The 22,465-nt window shown below is 29.1% G+C and overlaps 3 protein-coding genes across 15 annotated transcripts in view; 2 read left to right on the forward strand and 1 right to left on the reverse strand.

The window, feature by feature from the left end:
• The first annotated feature begins 193 nt into the window (after positions 1-193).
• mRpS14 (mitochondrial ribosomal protein S14) lies at positions 194-1,236 on the forward strand. The gene is made up of 3 exons (XM_011064124.2): positions 194-358; positions 542-679; positions 975-1,236. The coding sequence occupies exons 1-3, from the start codon at positions 281-283 to the stop codon at positions 1,158-1,160; spliced, it is 402 nt and encodes a 133-aa protein (XP_011062426.1). The 5' UTR covers positions 194-280; the 3' UTR covers positions 1,161-1,236.
• Positions 1,237-3,211: 1,975 nt separating this feature from the next.
• Positions 3,212-10,993, forward strand: LOC105150817 (gustatory receptor for sugar taste 64e). Of its 4 annotated transcripts, none has more exons than XM_087408990.1 (10): positions 3,212-3,453; positions 6,298-6,570; positions 6,773-7,004; positions 7,857-7,992; positions 8,770-8,972; positions 9,364-9,455; positions 9,561-9,778; positions 10,014-10,179; positions 10,334-10,423; positions 10,702-10,993. In XM_087408990.1, the coding sequence occupies exons 2-10, from the start codon at positions 6,313-6,315 to the stop codon at positions 10,765-10,767; spliced, it is 1,461 nt and encodes a 486-aa protein (XP_087265116.1). In that variant the 5' UTR covers positions 3,212-3,453; positions 6,298-6,312; the 3' UTR covers positions 10,768-10,993. The 4 variants fall into 4 exon arrangements, with proteins under 4 accessions (XP_087265116.1, XP_087265115.1, XP_087265114.1 ...); XM_087408989.1 differs by having other exon boundaries at positions 3,212-3,449; XM_087408988.1 differs by having other exon boundaries at positions 3,212-3,418.
• LOC105150818 (gustatory receptor for sugar taste 64f) overlaps positions 10,951-22,465 on the reverse strand; it is a 31,147-nt gene continuing 19,632 nt past the window's right edge. The window contains exons 1-16 of one of the 10 annotated variants that reach the window (XR_015546021.1): positions 20,488-20,769; positions 19,797-19,981; positions 18,501-18,651; positions 16,886-17,135; positions 16,119-16,183; positions 15,882-16,029; positions 15,247-15,365; positions 14,964-15,158; positions 14,491-14,600; positions 14,122-14,292; positions 13,293-13,447; positions 12,797-12,959; positions 12,315-12,404; positions 11,924-12,013; positions 11,606-11,672; positions 10,951-11,490 (exon numbers count right to left, since the gene is read on the reverse strand). Coding sequence is in view for 2 of the 10 variants with exons in the window: in XM_087408992.1 (XP_087265118.1) it covers positions 11,915-12,013; positions 12,315-12,404; positions 12,797-12,959; positions 13,293-13,447; positions 14,122-14,292; positions 14,491-14,600; positions 14,964-15,158; positions 15,247-15,365; positions 15,882-16,029; positions 16,119-16,183; positions 18,501-18,628 (1,443 nt within the window). In the remaining 8 variants the exon portion in view is untranslated. The other 9 variants (XR_015546015.1, XR_015546018.1, XR_015546019.1 and 6 more) reach the window with 9 other exon arrangements.

A 22,465-nucleotide genomic window follows, 5' to 3' on the forward strand; every position in this document is an offset into this window, starting at 1 on the left:
TATTTGATTGGTTAATTCTTACAACCGTAACCACGTACGCAATATAGAACGAGCTTAAGGGCTCATTCACATAGCCTGTATAAAGTCTGTACCAGACTAGAGATAAATGAAATTTAACCAATCATAAAAAACCAATCTCAAGTTTAGTGAACTTTGCTTTGATTGGTCAGAGAGAGACCTGTAAAAGCAACATGAGAAGGCACCTTTATTTCTAGGATTCTACTCGTCACGCGATAGAGACTAGAGAAATAAACAGCAACAAATAATAATAGCTGTAGATATGGCGTCGATGATGTGTATCCTTCCACTTTTCAATCGCAACCCTCTGTTGTGCGCTATAAATTTATTGGGATACGGCGTAAGTATATGTTTGAACGATAAATTTTTCATAACCTTTAACTATGTATCTGTATAAATTTATTGTGATTGTAGATTTATATCATTTATTGAGATAAACAACTGATCAAGTCACAGGCTATTCAGCTATTGTATTTGAAATCAATTAACATAAGCCTAATTATGTCGTGTTTTCTCTGTGCAGCTACAAGAAGTACGAAACTATGTCGGCTGCAGGGTATTGCGCGACCAAAAACGTAGAAGATGGGCTAAAGAGTATGCAGAGGAAAGATTGCGATTGGTTGCCTTGAAGCGTAACGATATTTTGCCAATCGAGATAAAAGTAAGAAGATTTCACTTGTAAAATAATAAATCTTGTTTTAATTACACATTTAGAGAATATAAAATTGATAACGTAAAAATTTTCTTGTATCATATTGCTTGTCGTCAATGCATTTTTATATACAACTTATCTATTTATATAATTCTCTGTTATTTGAATGATATTATCTTTTTTATGCAGAAAACTTCAAAAACTATATTTTTTTTCATTTTTCAAATAAGAGAACAATGCTATCTTTTTGTTGTATAATAATGTAGTAATATATGAGACAACTCAAACCACATAATTCTTTTAGGAACTTGTTGGCAAACAAATAGATAAAACAATTCCTAGACAGACTGCTTTGAGACAATTGACACCAAGATGTGTTGTAACATCTCGAGGCCGAGGTACGATACAACGATGGAGAATATCACGATTCATCTTTCGTCATCTAGTCGATTATAATAAAATGGCTGGAGTGCAACGTGCCATGTGGTAGAACAATACACCTTATATATCACTTGTATATTGTGTATAAATGGATACTAATGAAAAATAAATGATACACAAATGAATGTATGAATAGAATTTAAATTACCAAATAAATCATGTGTTTCCCTTGATTTTATTAATATTGAGGTTTCTGCTCTATTTCTATCAAGTTATTCTATTAGGTGTTGGAATTAATTCGTAGCGTTTTACAAGTGATGGGAAGTACTTTCATTAATGTATTTTTTAATGCTCATGTGAAATAAATAACATTCTTTCATTAAAAAACGCTACGAATTAATTCCAACACCTAATATTAAGTCAGAAACGCGAAGTCATGAAATTTCTTCCATATACAATATACATCAAATTAATTTTTCTTGTACTATCTTGTACATTTGTATAGATTGGTAAGATGTATTAGGTGTTGGAATTAATTCGTAGCGTTTTACAAGTGATGGGAAGTACTTTCATTAATGTATTTTTTAATGCTCATGTGAAATAAATAACATTCTTTCATTAAAAAACGCTACGAATTAATTCCAACACCTAATATGATGTCGAGAATTTTTTTTACTTGATATATTATTATGTGTATAGAATCGAAAAAAATCTTAGTTATTTATTATTTCATTTTTGATACTGAAATATGAGACAATAAATTGTGCGTGTGTCCAAAAAAGATTAAGAACAATGCATTATATACTAGAGATTTTGTCTTATGCGATTCTACCATCTAAAAGTACAAACAATCAGTTTCTGTAGGAATTTTTAATTAAATTCTAATTTTTAAAAAGTGTTACAAATTGTTAAAGCTGCAAATTATTGTGAGCCCAAGTAAAAATGTCAATTGCACAATAGTCGTATAACATTTTAAGTTGCATTATTCATTTTTCTCTGCTTGTGGCAACTTTCAACGTTAAATATTAATATATGAAATTATTATATTTATGTGATAGAGTACTTACAATCCCTTCATATAATAAAACGCATTTTCACAATTTTGGCGCTTATAATGTCTTATGGTACATCTCAATTAATTTGATCAGGCGACGAATTAATTAGCTACAGAAAACTTAACGCACTAATTGTCAAGCACATATTAAATAATATGAAAGTTTTATTGATTGAACTGTTAATCGTACGGCTTGCATGAAAATTGACATTTATACGAACTGAGAATATCACGAACATGCTTTTCTATTTAATGAATGATGCATATGACGTCTCAATCATTCGGCATTATATCGATTATTATATGTATGTTTTTTCGTGAAGAAATCGATTCGCGGACATGCCACGTGTAAATAGTTCTCGCTCTGTTTTTCTTCGTTACTCCTCATTTATTAGTACATTTCTCATAACTGTTTGCTGGGACAAGCTGCATCTCTGAATATTTTATTCAGACTAACGCTTCTAACTCGCTTTCGCATGACCGTTTATCTCGTCTCATCGCGAAATGTAAATACAACTAATACGATACATACTTATCAAAAAATTGTAAAATGCTGCAGATTAGACAAATTAAAAATAGTGATTGTAAGGCGAAGTACATTGACACGAAGAATATGTGACGGTCAGAATGTGTGACGGTCTTATTATGAAGCCATTAATTAAATTATCCTATTAAAATTCACATAAATAATTTTACTTTACACAAATATTTTGACTATAATAAGCGTATCGTCATCAAACTCCTGATAGAGGACATAAAACATTTTATACAATAATAAACATAGTAAACAGATAACAATAAATATATTCATTTATTCAATTTATATTTAATCAGTTTCACTTGGGTTATTTAAAAGAATTTTAAATTTTTAGAAATAAAGAGTCAAAATTTAAATATATTCCAATTTTATAATATTCCGTTTTGATAACGGAATCACACATTAATTAATAATAATTCATTTTAAAACTTAATTTGCAAGGTGTAGTAAATCATGCAAATATAAATAATCAAAACAAATAGTAGCTTGTGATTTAAGTCGCAAAAAAAGTAAAGCAAACAATCAATACGATTGGTATCGTACACGTGCATTTTATTCTCAGCAAAGCGTCACTTAAACTCCGCATAAGTGGTATAGACGACTATCTGATCGGACATGCGTCGCGCAATTCCGCATATAATCTTGCTTCAGGCCAATCTTTGCTCGCTAGTGCACATCAGGGACATTCGAGTGGTAGATTCAGATGCGACCATCACGAAAACTCATCTGTTTTATATCCACATTTGCATCTTTCTCCGGATGGCATTCATGCATGGTAACAAGAATTACGAAGAGCAAGGTTTTATGTAGGTACATTACAATTCCTGTTCCTGATTCCTAACGCGCAAAAGTTTCGTTTCCGGATAGCTTTAAATTAAAAAATAATTAAAAATTAAAAATTAAAAAGATAATTATAATTAAAGATTAAAAAGAAGAGATAAATTATTTTTTTGTTTTTTTTTTATTTTTCGCACTTATTACATCCTGAAATATTTTTCAAAGTATATTTAGCAATCGAAAATAGAACTAAATAAATAGTTCTCAAGTATTTTGTTAATATTGCAAATTTAGAGAACTAAAGAATTTATTTGATGTTGTGAGAAATTAAAAATAAAAATATTATATAATTCTAATTTACAAATATGTATATTATAATTTTTATTTTTTACGAAATATGTGTTTTATAATTTTTATTTTATACAAATGTTATTATATTTTTCTTTTAAAGCTTAAATAAATATCAATCGAAAATTTTGCTTTTTAATGAGCACAGATGATTTAAGTTTAGCCATGTATGTATGTATACATTAATGTACACATTAATTTAAAAAATTAAATTATTAATTATTTACACATAATTTGATAATTAAAATATCTTGATATTTCCACAGTTACATGTTAATAGATCTGTAATTACGAACACACATTAAATAGCTCAATATAAAAGAAATTGCGCTGTAAAAAAATCATCATTTACGACATCGAATTAAGATTAATAAACGATTAATATTTCAAAATTTATATATTAATATCTGTAGCTATAAACAGATATCACGCAACTCGATATAAAAGAAATTGCGTTGTAAAAATGATTATCATTTACGACATCGAATTGAAATTAATAATAAACGATTAATAAGAATCAACTTGCATTGAGACTAGTTAATACAATAGTTTCAATGAAAAAAAGAAACAAGAATTTATATAAACTATATCTGAACAACATTTAACATTCATGAAGCATTTCGCAAAATAACAATGTAGAAAGGTCTCTGCATACATCATCACTGACTAACATAAAGACAAAAGCATAAAATAATAATATATTTTTTATAGTTTTGTATTATATCTCTTTTTTTGATTTTTTTAAAAGAAAAAAATAAGAGAAGAGCTACACTATCGTGTCTACTTTATTGAATATTACATTTCTTAAATAAGTATAATTCTCGAGAAGTAGTAACTCTCAGATAAAAGCATGTTTACGGCTCATAAGCTTTGATATTAATGTCAAATTTAATAAATATTTTTTATTATATCTTAATATCTTTATAATCTCAAAATGTATATATCTAAATTTTATATAATTTATGAATAAGTGTATTATAATTTTTCTTATAATTTATTTTATTTTATTTTAACATATTTTATTAAATTTTATTTTAAGTCTCAATGAAGTGGATGAGCATAAAAATGTTTATACATATAATATCAATATCTGGCATCACAATGAAGAAAACTCGATGTGTTGGGTTTTATTAGATCTTTTGAAATGTGGACGTATACATTTTTTTTGGAAAGAGGCAAATTTTATCAATTCTATTACACAAACAGCAATTTTTGCAACGAATATAAATACATATGTTATTTTACAATTACAATTATTTATGTTCAATAGCGGAAATTTGTAGTTAACATAAAATCCCATTCGAAAATTGCATATAATAGCCACTTAATAATGTTTGACAAGAATTATTTGAATAAATGAACGTAAAATGACGTTGCACTTGACGTGCGAATCGGCTATCTGCGTCAACATATCGGGTTTACGGTGCACTAGGCAAACGACCAACCCTTTCAAGTGACGGGATATGGTTCATTCGTACATTATCCGATGATATGACATGACGATAATTAATTGCTCAAGGTATTGCATCCACTCAATTTAAACAAACACATCAATGCACTTTTTTAACACGTGCATAAAAATGTTATATAATATTGATATCTGGTGTCAGAATAAAAAAACTCGACGTTTTGTATTTCATTAGATCCTTCAAATTATGAATGTATGCAGAATTTTTTGGGAGGGGAAGCAGTTTTATCAGTTCTGTTATCACGTAATAATAACAATTTTTTATGTTATATATAAATATGATAAATTGTTTTTTTTTTAAATATTTTAAAATGTTTTCTTCTTATTTTTTTAAGAGGAAAAATATTAAGTTTTATAAATATAACTTTTATTTTTTATCTTAAAGAAGGTATATGTAAAATACAAAGTAAAATGCAAAATAAAAATATAAAATAATTCTTTAATATTGTTATTGTTATTACATAAGTAAAATTATTATTATTGTTTTTGTCTATAAATAAAATCTTGGCCGAGTTTTTTTAGCTCAAAAATTTTACTAAATATTTTTTTTATATATTGGATATTTTATCGAAGCTATAACTAAAGAAAATTCCATGAATTACTTCTCCTTTATTGCAATTTCCAAGATGCACATACTTTACGTTAATGTAATAATCTTTATCGTTTTTGAATACGCGTCTCATCTTGTTAATTTCCATATCGCAACACGTTTGAAAAAGTACTACAGCGAGGTAAAACAAATAATTATATATATTGCACGTAATATTTAAATTTTAAATTAATGTTTAAACTAATATACTATGCGCGTTGCATATTGGAAATTACCTTTACATCCTTCACTCTATTTCCTAAAGCGACGTGTATAATGAAAGCCCTCTAGGCGTTTAGTTGATTCAATCTCAAGCGATGTTGCAAATTAACGTTTAACAGTCACTGCAAATGACATGTGTATAAATTCGACAATGAATTTATGTCTCTTGAGAGAGAGAAAGAAGTTTAGAAAAATTTTAATTTTTAATATGTGTTTTTTATCACATAATAATCAATTTAAATCGTATTAGGATCTCTGCGACAAAATGGGTGGTACAGTAAATGTCAGCTCGGAAGTCTACGGCAAAATGTTGAAGACGAACCAAATATTTAGTGCGGATTCTAAGATTTCTAAGAGAAGCGGCGTAACTGGTAAAAAAATCCTGCCATACCTGATGCGTCAGAAGAAGGATAAGGTGAAAAAAATGGAAACCCAATTTTCTTCAAACTCTCAACCTCCGGTTCCGAATCCACCGAGGAGTCGTCCATTCTTGAATGAGCAAACTCTGTCTATAAGCAGTAATGTAAATATCTTCTTGTAATGTAATCTTTGCTCTCGATAACAATATCTATATTTTTACAACTCCCTGTGTAAAGGAAATTTCGACAGGGATAATAAAATCTCTTTCTTTAAAGGCACTTAAAAAAGAAAATACTTTTTTATGTTGATCGATGTATTGAAAACTGATATAAAACGTAAAGTAATATCGAGTAAAAACTATGCAGGATCCAGAAAGCTTCCATTGTGTAATGGGACCAGTTTTAGTGATGGCTCAATTATTTGGAATTCTACCGGTTTCTGGAATACTCATGCCGAGTCCGTTGCAAATAGAATTCGTGAAATTTTCAGTTCGCACTATCTACTCTGTTTTCATAAGCGGGATGGTGTTATTTATGGCAACATTGTCGATTATTCACATGATAAAAACGCTAGACTCCACAACTTTTGAAGTGCAAGGTAAACAAATAAGTGTATATCACACTCTATGTCGCATCTATTCCAAAAATAATATACAGTTTTATTACATAGTGAAGCAAAGATAACGATATACAGAAAGTTCAACTCCTCTAAAGTTAGTTGGAATTCTGAGACACTCTTTTTAAATATACAGATGAAAATTAAAAGACTTAAAAAATTATCTGTCACTTTTACACTTTATCCCAGAGAGTAAATGTGTTTTAAATAAGCTTTGCAAGCTGGAAGTAAATCCAAATGGAGGATCATTTATTTTTATACGATATTGCGCAAAACAAAAATATCCTTAATATCGACATATAATATTATCGACATATAAAGATGTTTTTGTTGTACAATATCAATTAATGTCGGTTAAAAAATTTTCGTAAATACACTCTAAAACATATGTTGTAAAAAATAAAACAACAAACTTTGGCTTTTTACGGCTTTTATGCAGGGCAATTATTATATTTTGCTGTAATTTTAGATAAATATACAGCTTTTAAGCCAGTATAAGTGCATCCCAATGAACTTATGCACAAATATTTATTACAGTTTTATTAGTAACATATAAAAAATTTATATGCTACTTTCTTATCAAATTTGCAAATAAATATTACAAAAACGATTTTATAGAAATATTAAGGCAAACAAAAAAATTAAATAACTTTTAAAACAATAAGAGAATTGTGTTTAAATTTCACACAGTTACTGAACCGTATTACAATCTATAAAATTTTTATATTTTTATATTTTGCTTTGAGCTGTAATACATACATTCTTAATCGCACATTCTCTGAATCATTTTTCGAAACTGTCAGACATATTGTTAAATATACGACTGGATTTTAGAAGGCATAGTAGCTGCTACGTCAGGCGCGATATTTTATGTGAACTGCGTGATGGGCCTGATCATATTTTTCTGGCTGTCGTCACGATGGGTAAATCTTCAACGTGATTGGAGATCCATGGAGCTGTTCATAGACAGGTAGATATCAGCGTGTTTAAAAAAGGCTGCAGGATAGTATCGCTAACCAATCGATGATCGCAGTCCACGTGTTTCACTGCATGCGGGATTACATAGAATCGCATGTACTCTTGACAACTCTCGAGAGATTGCGATCGCACATGTACTTTCACATGATGACAGCAGAGATACAAGAATAATAGCAAGCGTCATATTCAAATCTGTTAGATGCTGTAATGATAAACTTAATTTGCGAATCGGAAGATAATTCCAATATTATTATAATTGCATGCGTTCTCTCTCTCTCTCTCTCTCAAAATATATAAAAAATTAAAAATACATTACGTACTCTCTAAAACTGTTAGAGTAAATTTAGTCATTTTAAAGAGAAATCTCTTTTAAAAATTAAAAATTGAATCATTCTTTTTTAAGACTGGCTTAATTGTCAAATTGTGAGATTTTACTCTAAAGAATTTAGAGTTACTAGAGACTACTTTACTAACTACTTTAGAGAACTATATAATTTGATATGACCAACTTTAAACTCATTAATACTGCCAGATAGGCAAATATGATAAAATAATCGCGTGTTTGTAGCATTCATTATCAAAAGATATCATTGCTTGTAATCTGCCTCAAACGGCATAAATGTTTAAAGACTTCGCCGGAGTTATCATCTTTTTAAATCAATTATTTCTTTTTGGAAACTCCAATATTTCTCTTTAAAGTCAATTAATTTTGCATTGCCTTACAAGTTCTGTTAATATATACATTTATCAGAACCTTTCGCTTTTGTAGTAACAAGATGGAACGACCAAAACTCCGTTGGAAACTCTACTTGATAGCTGCTTCCATTCTGTTTGTGGCTCTTATTGAACATATCTTAAGTATATTAGTACATGTCAAAAAATATGATTGGAGCGGCAAATCGGACAATGCGACGTTTCTCAATTTTTTGGAAATTTATTGTATGTCTTCGCACGCGTTTATATTGGAGATTCGTAAGTGTAACAATCTCTTAACTATAATTAATTTAAAAGTATCGCTTGCAGATAAATTTAATGCTAATTAAAATTTCATAATAATCTAGTTGAATAAATTAATTGATTGCACAAAAAGTATTAAAATGTTTTATTACAATATAAAATAGCTACAATTAGCTTAATAATTATAACTTTTTTATACACATAGATTTGCAATTTTTCCGTTTCTTTAATAATTATTTTCTTTAGCATTATTAACAGCAATCCGGTTTATTTGGCAATACCTATAAAGTAATCAAACTTACAACCTTTTCTCCAAAGACTTGTTTATTTAATCGTTGTATTTCTTTTCTCCTACATTTATTGAAAAACTTTGGTTACTTCAAAACTTTAGAATTTTTATTTTCAGTGAAATATAACTTGGCGCTTGGTATTTTCATTTTTATCGTCAGCAAACTGGCGACTTTTACGTGGAATTTTACTGACATTTTCATCGCAATGGTAATAAAACTTTGCAAATAGTTCAACAATATCTCTTTCTCTGTTCAGAATCAAACGTTTCCAATCTTATTGTAACTAATTCGATCTTGTGGTCGGAGTTTTCAGGTAGCTACCGGTTTGGCTGAAAGATACAAAACATTGAATAAATACGTGATTAGTTCTATATCGAAACATCGACCAATAGACTGGTCTGAATTGCGTGAAGATTATGCTGTTCTTAGTTTCATGGTGAAAAAAGTGGACAACGATATCTCACCTATAATTTTCTTGTCGTTTGTAAACAATCTTTACTTCATCTGTTTACAGCTACTCAAAGGATTATCGTAAGTAGTACGTGATTATTAAAAAAAATAATTACATAAAGTTATTATATTAATTTTTAATTTATTTTAGTTATTTATAGAAATATGAATATAATTTATAGAAATATAAATAAATTCCATAAAGTTAATACACATGTTAATACACACATATTAATATCATCAGTAAATATTAATTTATAAAGTTATTATTATTATATTATGTCTGATTTCGATTCTCTTTATTGGATTTTTACAGAAAATCGAACAATGGCATAATTAGCGATATATACTTCTTCGAGTCCTTCCTATTTCTGATCGGTAGAACGATGATCGTCACCCTGCTCACTGCTAGGATTCACGATCAAAGTAAAGTAATATTGCCGATTTTATTTACTTGTTCAGCATCTACTTATGACAAAGAGGTAAATCATTTGAATTTCATTGACGTAAAAAAAAAGTAAATAAATAGTAATGTTTTGAAATTATCAATGTATTGCGCGTATAAATTATTTAATTAATTTGCTCAATTTTATATATATATATATATATATAATAATTTATACGATCGTTTTACAGACAGAAAGGCTGCTTCATTTACTCAGCACTGATAACATCACGCTCACTGGAATGCGTTTCTTTTCTATTACACGGAATTTTCTGTTGGCGGTAAAAACAAATCAAGATTTAATAAAAAATTCTTTAGCATTTCATATGCAATACGACAGTTTTCTTTAAGAAACAAAATCATTTTACGATAGTGATATCTATATTATTTCACATATACAGAGCATAATAAAGTACTCGATTTAGTTATTGCATTAATACATTTAAAAAAAAGAAAATTTAATAGTTTAATGTTTTTAATATTGTGTTTTTAATGTGTTCTTTTATTTTTCAATATTTTTATTTATGAACATCATTTATTTTTATAAATTTATGTACAGGTGGCTGGTGCAATTGTAACGTATGAAGTTGTGCTGCTACAATTTAATGTCGCAATGAACAAATAAGTATGCAATAGTGTAACATCAACAAAAGGCAAATATTATAATCTAGATTATAAAAAATATAATATAAGTAAAATTAATTAAAATTAAAATCCCATCCCATATGTTTTCATCTCGACGCAATTTTTACTAAATGTTATTTTCACAATTATACTATTTTATAAAAATATGTATTTTGTAAGACAATTATGCAAGAAATATTTATTATAATAGAAATTCGTCACAAGAATTGTTGCTTTAATTATTTCGATATATTTCCTAATATTCACAACACAATGTCGAAACAATTTCTATAATAAATTTACATAAATTTTCATAATTATATAAATGTATTGTATACAATCATTTTTACATTTATATTCAGGTAAATTAAGGATTCAATGTATTTAATTTTAATAAAATCTTTCAAAATCTAATACACTATTCCTACATAAATATAATTTTTGTTGTATAAACTTTACTTTGTACAATTCTTAAATACTACATTTAAATAACATTTTTTAATTCATTCACAGCAACATTTACACAATTATTGCCGCATTATCAACAGATAAAAATATATTTTCTTTTAATCCATTCCTGCGGATGACGTTGCGTTCTCCGCAGCTAAATCTATAAGTGCGGTATACATACATATTTTGTAACAATATTAAATTCAACACTGATGAAATATCCTTTTCACTTTTCTGCAGAATATATATCAAGTTAATGAAATCCAAAGGAAAACTAGAACAAAAGGTATAAACCAAGAAATAAAATCGTATAAAGAGAGATTACGGATAAAGTAAAAGTTATATCATAAAAAAAAAACTTTATGTCATAGCGCAATTCATATACTTACCTTATGTAAAATTGCAGAAAAATTACCATAAGTGAAAATATAGAGGACTCCAGCGGTTTTATTTTACCTATATAAAAGATACAAAATATAATATAAAAGTTAATAATATGAAAGAGAAAGATCTTATTGTATACAAAATCAATTTATGGAAATTGGTTACAAAAGAAGGGAACAATAAAAAAAAATACCATAAAATGCAATAATGTATGTAATGCAGTTCAAATTTATTTAATGATAGCATTTATTATAATAAAATTTTGTGTTTTGTAGTCAATATAGTGATATCGATTTCCTTTTCGAAAATCCTCTCTACCTCACCTCACAAGCAGTTATATTCGTCTGGTCCGCTTGTTGGACGGAGTTAAACTGTACCAGAACGAGTTCATAAGTCACGATAGTTCCTGCAACCTATATTATCATTCAGATGTTGTACAAGGTGTATTAATCATAACTATTATTTAAAATTAATCTAAATCTTGTCTTAATTATAAAGAATAGTATTTGTTCAGTTAAATTATAAATTATAAATAAAATATCATTATAGCAAATAAATATACATATTTTCAAAATATTTTTTTTCAAAAGAAGATGTAATAGAGACAAACTATGAATAATATGCAAATAATTAATCGTATTTTACAGCGCGATAAGTTTGCTTTTAGTCAAATAATTAAGCTACATTTAACTCGTTTAAATTGTCATTACTTACGGTTAATACAAGGCCTCTCGTTATGGAAAAAAACTTCATTCCCGTCAAGCTAATATTATCCGTCGTTACTTGCGTCAAGAATCTTGAGACCTGCGCAACGTTAAACGTTACATACAAACTTACATACAAATTTTTGTACGAATTTATATATAAGTAAAAACACGATCGAAAAAATTAATATAATAATCTTATAAATAAATAACATTCATTATTTTTTTTTCTTACAACTGATATCATATAATCTTTTAGATCCCCACAAGTTTTTTTTATTATGAGAGAAGAAACTTAATTTTCTTTAATGAAAAGTTTTTAATTTATTATTAACGCATAAAGAAGATACATGTTGACAGATATTAAATTTTTACTTAGAACTTTTTCTCTCAAATTATCGCGTGTCTAGTTATGAAGATTAATCGATCTATACTATATATATTAATAACATTTCATATATATAGTATAATAATATTTTTCTCAAAACAAACCTCATTGCTGTAACCAGAACTAGTGACGCTATACAAAATCGGTGCTGGTAGACGGGATTCATCATGAATAGAAGCCGCGTACAGGGATACCGCCATTGTTCTCGCCAAAAGAAAGCCGAAGGAAAAACCAAAATAGATTTTCCGTATGCTACCACGTATTGGACTGTCAAAAAAATTTATTCAACTTTTACGATCTACCGTTTGAAAAATTCATTCAACTTTGTGGGTTCTACACCCTAAAAATTCTTGTGTGGTGTAATTTTTTATATAAAATTTCGTAATACTGTTTTATATTCAGGCAAAGCTAATAAGCACAATAAAAATTAGTAATGTCGTAAATTAATTAGAAATATAAATCTAAATATTATATATTGTATATACATACATATATAAAAGCACAGATGAAATTTTTTATATTGGATCTAAGAAACTCGATGTATAATATGTTTAAAGATAAAATTGTTATTGTAAATTATATGTTAGATAGAAAATGTACTTGAAGGAAAACAGCAATTGCATACAGATGAAGTACAAGTCTATAGCAAAGGACATAAGCACGATGCCCGAGATGTAAGTATCCACTCTGCGCGTAAGAGTCGCCAAATGATTATAGTCATTCCTGGCTTCGGCCCACCACCATTCCGGCATCGCCTTAACGAGATAATAGCGACGAGTTGTTAGTAGAAGCAAAGATTTCCATGTTGTAATCAATTTTTTTCCTCGATCAAAGTAACACATTGAGCTATTCTACTTGAGTGTTCCTGTGTATCATTTTACTCTTGTTGTTTACCGAATGTTACACAAGAAAAATGATACACAGGACTACTCGGATGATTTTTTTCTGAACACGTCCCTTTTCTCTAAAACTTTTAGAGTGAATTGTCACTCCGAAGAGTGAAATCTTTTTTTCTGTTAAAAATTGAAAATTAAGCCACTCTCTTCAAAACTACTGATTCAACTTTCATTCTTTAAAATGAGCTTCTACTCCAAAGAATTTAGACGGTTTATATTATATTAACAATTAAAATATAGTTTGAATAAATCCTCAAAAAAAATTTAATAAGTATTATTCAGTGAGTATTAATTTAATTGTTAACAACATAGTAGATATATTTAATACTCAAAATAAATAATTAATCATTAATCAATTTAAAATACTTAGAGTACTTATTAAACTTCTTTAAGGAAAAAAATATACATATAATATATATATATATATATATATATATATATATATATATATATATACGTGCGTGTGTGAATATTAGGAAAAATAAAGTTATTTATAGGCGAAGACAAATATTTTATAACAGATTGCATTATACCTTTCCCCGTATCGAAAAGAGGCGACTGTTTAGCTGTCTAAATTGATCCGCCAAAGCTATGCTGATAAGAATAAGAAATAGATCGACAAAATTCCACGAGAATGTGCTTAGAATATTTATAGTTTCAATCACGATCCCCTTCCAGAGACTGTAAGATAATTTTGTGAAGATCTGTAAAAAAATGCTGAATAATTAATGATATTATACATTGATTCAACAATAATTAAAAGCACATGCATCATTTTTCATCCAGCTTTTGTTCTCATTTAAAGAGAAAAAGAGAGAAACAATGTGTTTTTTAACGTTTAAAAATAAATTTGATTCTAAAACGATAAAATTATGAATTAAACATATTTAGTAATATATTACCTGAGGGAATTGTGATATAAAATAAATACCAGCAACATCCACGTCACCACGATACGCTGCGCATTCTAATGCACTGTTGTACCCAGCCATCACAGCGGCAGAGTGTTCTCCTATATAAAAATATTATTAATATTATAAATATTAATAATAATATTAATATTATTAGGTTAATAAAATATTAGTTTAATTTTGATGATTAATAGGATAATGTTTATTTAATTTATTCAGGATAATAACTAAAAAAATGACAATTTTTTTAAGTTTTGAAATAAGAGATTAATATACAACTTTGACATTTAAGTAAACGTAGTTAAAATAATTAAGTAAAAATTAACATAATTTATAATAATTTATATTAGATTTAATGATATAATTTTATTTACACCAAAAAAGTCAACTCAATTAGAATTCATAGAATTGAAATGCGTAAGTGCCTACGTAATCCTTATCTTGATTTGCAATCAAGCGCTTACCAAACGCAAGCAACATGACGACAAAGGTTACGATTTTAAAACGAGTTGCGAGACTGGTCTTCGAAATCCGCCGATGTTTCGAGGTGAATTCACGTTCCAATTTTTCCCAAGTTAACGCTAGGCAAGGCCAATGCATTGCCAATCGTATAAACATGACTGCAGTTATCAGAGTCGTAAGAAAGAAAACGAAAGTCGCTGGTAATTAAGATAAATATCATTTAGAAACAATGGAAAATGTTGTGTTTTTTCATTCAATGTTACTTGTATTTATAACGAGACTTACTCATTTTTGTAGAATTTACTCCCGAGGTAACCAAACGATGAATATTGGTGACTGTCAGGATAGACGTTCCTACAATAATGCTCATTGCGTAAAAGATTTTCGGATGGTACCATGTAAATCTGCAGAACATTCATGAAGACTCATGAGAATTTCGATTAGAAAAAATGTTTAAAAATCTGAGAATGTTAAAAGGAGCGAATAATAAACAATTCGTGTTCATTTCAATCAATATAGATTATTTTAATCTCGATTTAACTTTTTGTCTTCTTCTAATTCTAAAAATTAGAAGAAGATAAAGAATAAAATAAATCAAGATTAAAGCCTACATTAAAATGGGAGAAAGTTTATTTCTACTAATATAAGATAGATTAACTTTAATTTCAATTTAATTTACTATTTATCTTTATAAATAAAAAAATCAAGATTAAAACTAATTGATAGTGATAGAAATGGATATCTTATTTTTATTAATGTAGATTAACTTTAATTTTGATTTAACTTATTCTCTATTTTTTATTAATTTTTTTTTTTTTAGAATTAGAAGAGGATAAAAAATAAGTTAAACAAAAATTAAAGTCGATCTACATTGATAGAAAGGGACATCGATCAGATATCCGCAAACCATTTCCGCCTACCGAAGATACGAGGCATCCGGTTTATTGACACCGCACACCGGAAACATGCCAAAGCATTGGGCTAGTAAAATAATCGGTCTCATGGCTGCGTGCAGACTATCAGTGGAAGGATTAAAAATATCTGACGAAGGCACAACAGAAGCCAGCACTGAAAACCATCACAATGACGGAATAAATTTACAAATTATAATTAATTTACAAATTTTATGCAAATATTCAGGTCAAGGCCGAACTTACTTTCGGGCACTACCATATCGGTCTTCATGGAATCGAATTTATTGTTGCGTAAGTTTTTGGGCGATCTGAAAAGAACTCCTCTTACTTTGTGGATATATCGCGATTTCTATTACTGCTCGCCAAATCATATAATCAAATAATTTACAATTTGATATAGCCATGATAGGCTGAGTGCGTCTTTAAAAACAGAGTACATTTAACGAGTAAAAATAAAATACGCATTTCTTTTGCTATTAAGTCAGGATATTTTATCGATTACCATACTTTTAGTATTCAGTAAAATACATTGACATTTAAACTTTATTATTCAAATTAATCAAATAAAGAACAGAATGTGCTAACGCAAGATTTTAGTAGCAAAATAATATTTTATTCTGTAATATAAATAATAATTATAAACATTGTATATACCTACAGAATAAAATATCTTTATCTTGTTACTAAAATCTTGCATATTGTGGCACATGCCCTTTATTTAATTAATTTGAATTATTAGCCACTTAAACTTCTTTATTATTCAATTTTTTGAAGCAATGAAATCAAAACAATTCAGATTCGCGATTTTCTTCAATATTAAGACATTTCTTGGCAAATAAAAAAATATAAGCCAATTATGATTTGATTAATTAATTTCATCCGTTTACAGAGAATATGAGTTTTGCTTCTTCTCCCTCGTTGTACTATATATTCTTCGCTTAATACTCATTTGCACCAGATTAGGACGACTTTTTTCTTCGACGCAGCAGATTTATCACTCGGAAACGCACCTTGCACGACGCACGCCGCGGCTTACGGTGTGCACAGAACACGATCGCATGACGGATAGAAGATAGAACTCGTTATTTCTGAACTTTATCAACGATGAGGTGGCAGGGTGAAGGGAGCTTTATAAACTTCGCAGGTTCAATAAATGTCCACTTCGGACAGCCAGTGGAAACTCGAGGCTGCTGAGGCCTCGTCCTCGACAACGAGGCACGAGAAACTCGCGACCATGTACGAAGAGGGAGAAATACGCACCTTTGAAAAATGTATCTGACGTCATCGTCACGTATGATATTGGATGGAAAATAATTGAATTTACATAATTCGCCGCATGTCTATTCTTAAGAATTTTGAAGACTCAACTTTCCTCGATTCACTATCTAGATTTATAAATCAGTCGTAAAAAAAAATAATTCTTATTTACTTTTTTCTTTTACGGTTTTCGAAAACAATAAAGAGAAGTCATTTTATTTTTTAACAAAACGCTGCGTTTAGTTTTATAATTATTTTCAAGCTTAAGGAAAGCCATAAAAATTAAATCATTTTATTTATTTATTAATTCCAACATTTTAAATACATGTCATCGAACTTTTTCAGAATCTCACATTACTTTTAAATATTATAAAATATTTATTACAATATTTATGTAATATAGAAAATCTATCTTCGAAATATATTTAATTATTAAATAGGAAAATATGTAATATATAAATAATTATATGTTGTTCTGTTATGCGAAATAAAAGTGCAAAGTTATTCTGCATAACCTTTTATATATTTTTCATAGAATAATGACAGTGAAAGTGTTCGTGTAATACGATCGTTTAAATAATTAGTCCGATGTCACTCCTAACAATCGATCATCCCAAGCTTCGAAAAGACAATCGACAAATCAAGGTGAGAAAACCTCGGCACGCAAAACTTGTGTAACAGCTCGAAACAATTTACATCGCACGGCATTCAGTTTTATCATTTGCGATTATAGAATAACATGTCTAACATTATAATAATATTTAATATGCATAATAAAATATGAATTTTATATAATATAATATTATTATAAAAAAGAAATCCATACAACATAATGATGTGTTAAAATTAAAAAAATAGCAAACATCGAGAAAAACAGTAATTACATGATATTCATGTAACGTGAAAAAAGATTAGTCATGATTAATTTCAATGTGAGTTTTGTGAATAGTGCGACCATTAGCCGAGAATATTCGAATCATTGAATTGAAATGTTTACACACAGTTGTCTTTGTTGAAGAAAGGGCGTTTATTTGCGAATCATAATTGATAAATCGATTTTTATTATGCAGAGTGCTCGTTAGTCAACTCTCTTTTCGTTCTTAGAAATTTATTTTGTAATTATTGCACTTGTTCTTTATTTAAATCCATTAAATTAAACCAATCAAATTTAATAATATGATAAATAAAAACATCCAGATCAAATTAATGTTCGAGTGCCCATTCATGCGTTGAGCGATAAATTTTAGATTTTACTGGTATAAAATAATTATTGAGCGGATACATCAATATTAACATTTGAAACGCTGTTTCTTATAACAAAAGAAATACATCGCCAAAAATTCAGTGTGTATAATTTATGTTACTTACTGAACATTAATCATATTAGGTTGCCAAGATTTTCCAATGGTCCATTGAGGATAAAACATATCGCTGACACTTTTTTTCTCATTCATCTCTATTACACGTGTTAAAATTTTCCAAATGGTGGATAACATCGGATGGTTTCAGAGCTTCTCTCCTAAAGTCAGATCAGCATACGTTTCTATACAAGATTGTACAAACGAGTTGTTGCGTATAATCTAATTAAGGATGTATTAAAAACAGCTTTCACAAATGAAAAATAATTGTGAAATTGGCAAGAGTAAACGAAGATGAAACCATAGACGTAATAAAAATAGACTGTCACGTGAAAAAAAGAATTTTCTTCGTTATACCTAATCTTGATTTGTTAAAATATATTTGTTACCATAACTATAAATTTAAAAACTATGGCGAAATGGTTTGCTATTGCTGCTATAATATATATATCATAGCTAAGACATTAGCTATGATATCCACATTTTAGCTGTCCATATTTTATACCTACCATTTAGTCACACCTAGTTTTTAGTTACAACAGTTACTTTTTTTTTCCCGTCTATTACGTATCGAAAATCTACTTTGCATCGAAAGCCTATATACAGAAAAAATACTACATAGAAAGAGAGAAATAACAAAAAATATTTCTTTCTTTCTCTAAAATGTCGAAGAGAGATCTTTAATTCTTTCTAATGCAACACAGACACTAAGGCCGATATTCAAAATTGGTTCTTATATTTAACACCGTCTTAAGCAATCTTAAGATACCATGAATCAATTGCAGAACAGTATATTAACATCTTAAAACATTACTTAAGATCTTGAAACAAGAATGAATTATGGATATCGACCTAAAGATTAAGGAATGCGCAGCCTGTATGTCTATGGATGGAATTATGTATTGTGAGAAACAACTAAAAAATAAAATTTTATTTATATTTCCTACAAAGCATAAAAATATAAAAAAGTAAAAAATTAAAGAAAATAGACAGGAATCCGTTTTGTAAGATCCAATTCTCAATTTAGTGAGAAAAATAAAAATATATTTGAACCCATCCTTTTGATGATTCGCCATTAAAATCGCGTAAAATTGAATTAACGCTAAAAAAAAAAGGAAAAAGTATAGATGGTTATAATTTTTTTTCAAAAGAGCGATAGATAATTTATGAGCGTGGCGTTAATTTACAAAATAACATTTCGTCAGTCTTTTAATTTACGTTTATGTTTTTTTTAACGAATACGTAGTTGGAGAGTGCGCGGTAGGATAGGACAATGAGGTGCGAGACGCAAAACAATATCGCCTACCACGTTCGGACGTACACTGACAGGCGTGGTGGGAACCCCCTATAACTTATGCGCTTATTGTCTCTATCCTGCATGTAATCTTTGCTTGCATAGGCCAGAGAAATAACAGCCTCCAGCGCAGTGTAGTGATTCTTGTATTTGTGTGAGAATGAAGGCGGCGATTTGACATACCTGACACGCGCCACCTTCATTGTCGCATGTAACAAAAAGGTATTCAACTTGTTTGCGATTTATATACGATGCAGCAATTCTCCTTCTTAAAAGTGAGCACGTGCGACGTTTCACATATACACTTCCGGTACTTTGTATGAATTTTTCGACAAAAAGATTTTCCGAGGAAAATTTGAAAATTTTAGAAAATAAATTCGGCAGACAGAAGTCGTTGCATTTATACTGGCTTGTCAAAAAAGTTCTTCCACAAAAACTAATTATTAATAATTTCCAAGGAGAAATAAGAAAGTCAAAATAATATTAGATTGACTAAATCATGACAAAAACCTGATATAAATTCGGTCGATAATCGATGTCAAATTGACATTGCATATTGTTTCTAAATAAATTTGTTCGTCAAAATTATTTTTGGAAAGTAATTCTACAGAATTTTTTTTTTTACAACTCGATATCTTGATCATATCTGAATGAGATAGAAATCATAGATGAAAATCAGGATATTAAATTATTGAATACCTACGTGAGACAAGTCAATCGAATATCGAGTAGTCGTAATAAGCGCATTAATCGTGCGCCAGCCTCGAGTGTTCGATAAAAACTAACATGAGTGATAATAGCCGCTTCGTGGAAAACGTCAACCCTTAGGATTAGACGTACATACACGTGGAAACGCGAGTTTTTATGCTATTTACTCAATACCTTTGACGACCTGTTATATACATCAAATAAGAGTATGCATTCATCATGCCTTTCACTCTCGCTATCAAGGATGCACCTGAGACTCGCGAAACTGATAAGCTTGATGTCAATGCAAATGTCAACTGTGTTCTTGAAATTTCTAAACAACTGATATGTAGCAAATCTTGATTACCAACGAAATTGTTATGTTTTGCATTATTAAATATAATCGTTTTAAAATTCAAGAAAAAATTCGTATAATTATGAAATAATGTTTGCGTTACAATTACTGAGAACTAACAATATTAAAATTACTTTTTGTTAATTCGTCTACAAGAAAATGAATTAACAAAAAAGAAAGAAAAAGAGAAAAAAAATCATAAAAATATAACGATTCACGTAAAAAAGAAGTAGATTGAAATTCGAATTTGATACGATACCAATTTTATTTATACGAAACAGAGATTCTTTAACGAGATTCTATTTTTTTTTTGTTATAATTGCTAAGAATTAACAATGAAACTATGATTTCGTTAATTTTTCTACGAGTAAATAGATTAACTGAGAAGAAAAAAAGATATACATATTAAAATGATTCGCTTATAAAAGTTAAAGAAATAGCTACAGAGATTCAAGCTGTATAACAATAAAGATTTTATTTATATAAAACAGATTCCTTGGGGCGACTGAGATCCTATTTCTTTCTTTTTCTTTTTTTCGAGTGTATTTAATGCGGCGACATTTAAAAGTGCGGAAACAGCAACCGCATATCGGCGATAGTTTGCTGCCACATTTTGCGGAGGACGTCGAGCTCTCATCATTGAAATGGGTCACTCGGCATATTTTCTCTTTCTCTCTCTCTCTCTCTCCCCCCTCTCGTACGCTGACAGAAGTACGCGACGATGCTGTCTTTGTTCTATCCTCTCACGGGCATTTTCCCGGACGATGCGCACGTGGACGGTCTCGTCTTCCTGACAAGCTGTGCAAACGGAATTTTCCCATTGTTCCGCCACCTGCCACCGTCACCCCGGTGCGTAGCACAGTATGCGCGCATACTTTCCGCATGCAAGCGCATGCTGCGGTTTGTCCCGCAAACCGCGGCCTACTTTAATATCCTCCCTTTATAAATTATGCACGTGAGAGCCGATAGATTCGCGCTTACCGCGAGACCACCTCATCGTTTAATAGCTGTTGCGTTCGAGGGAGCAATTCGCGATAACGTCGACCATCGTCACCGCGTTAAAATGTATCGTGCCGATACACACCTTGGGGAAAAAAATTATCCAACTTCTCTGTCTCCTTTATCTTCGCTTTAGAAATTTTTTGCCGCTACAAAAACAACATTCTTTATTTATCGTAACACAATTTCAATTTAGATAAATGTGTTTGGAATTATACTCGTGCTGTGTTTGCAATACATGTGTATTGCACAGGTGTATTGTCTTCTTCTTTGGTTTTGCGTCAGACTTTGTAAAAAGAAATTCTCCACTGCGTAAAAAGAAATTTTATGAAAAATAATTTTTTTACGATACAGTACAGTGATACAATATGATACAGTATTAGATTCATTATGTTAAATTTTGTTCAATTTGAATTATTTGTAATTATTTTTATAGGTCGCCATTGCTTCTACTTAATATGTCATTAATTTAATTAAAACAATGGAGTCAAACAATTTCATTATTTATTGATAACGTTAACGTAGATGATATTTACTTTGAAATAACAGAAAGGATTGATTTACATTTTGATAGACGGAAATTAAAAATAAAAAATATTATTTTTTTTTTTTTATTTAAAGCATTGGATTATCATCGCTC

The sequence above is a fragment of the Acromyrmex echinatior genome, chromosome 8, assembly GCF_024713525.1.
Source record: "Acromyrmex echinatior isolate Ae372 chromosome 8, ASM2471352v2, whole genome shotgun sequence".
Lineage (NCBI taxonomy): Eukaryota > Metazoa > Arthropoda > Insecta > Hymenoptera > Formicidae > Acromyrmex > Acromyrmex echinatior.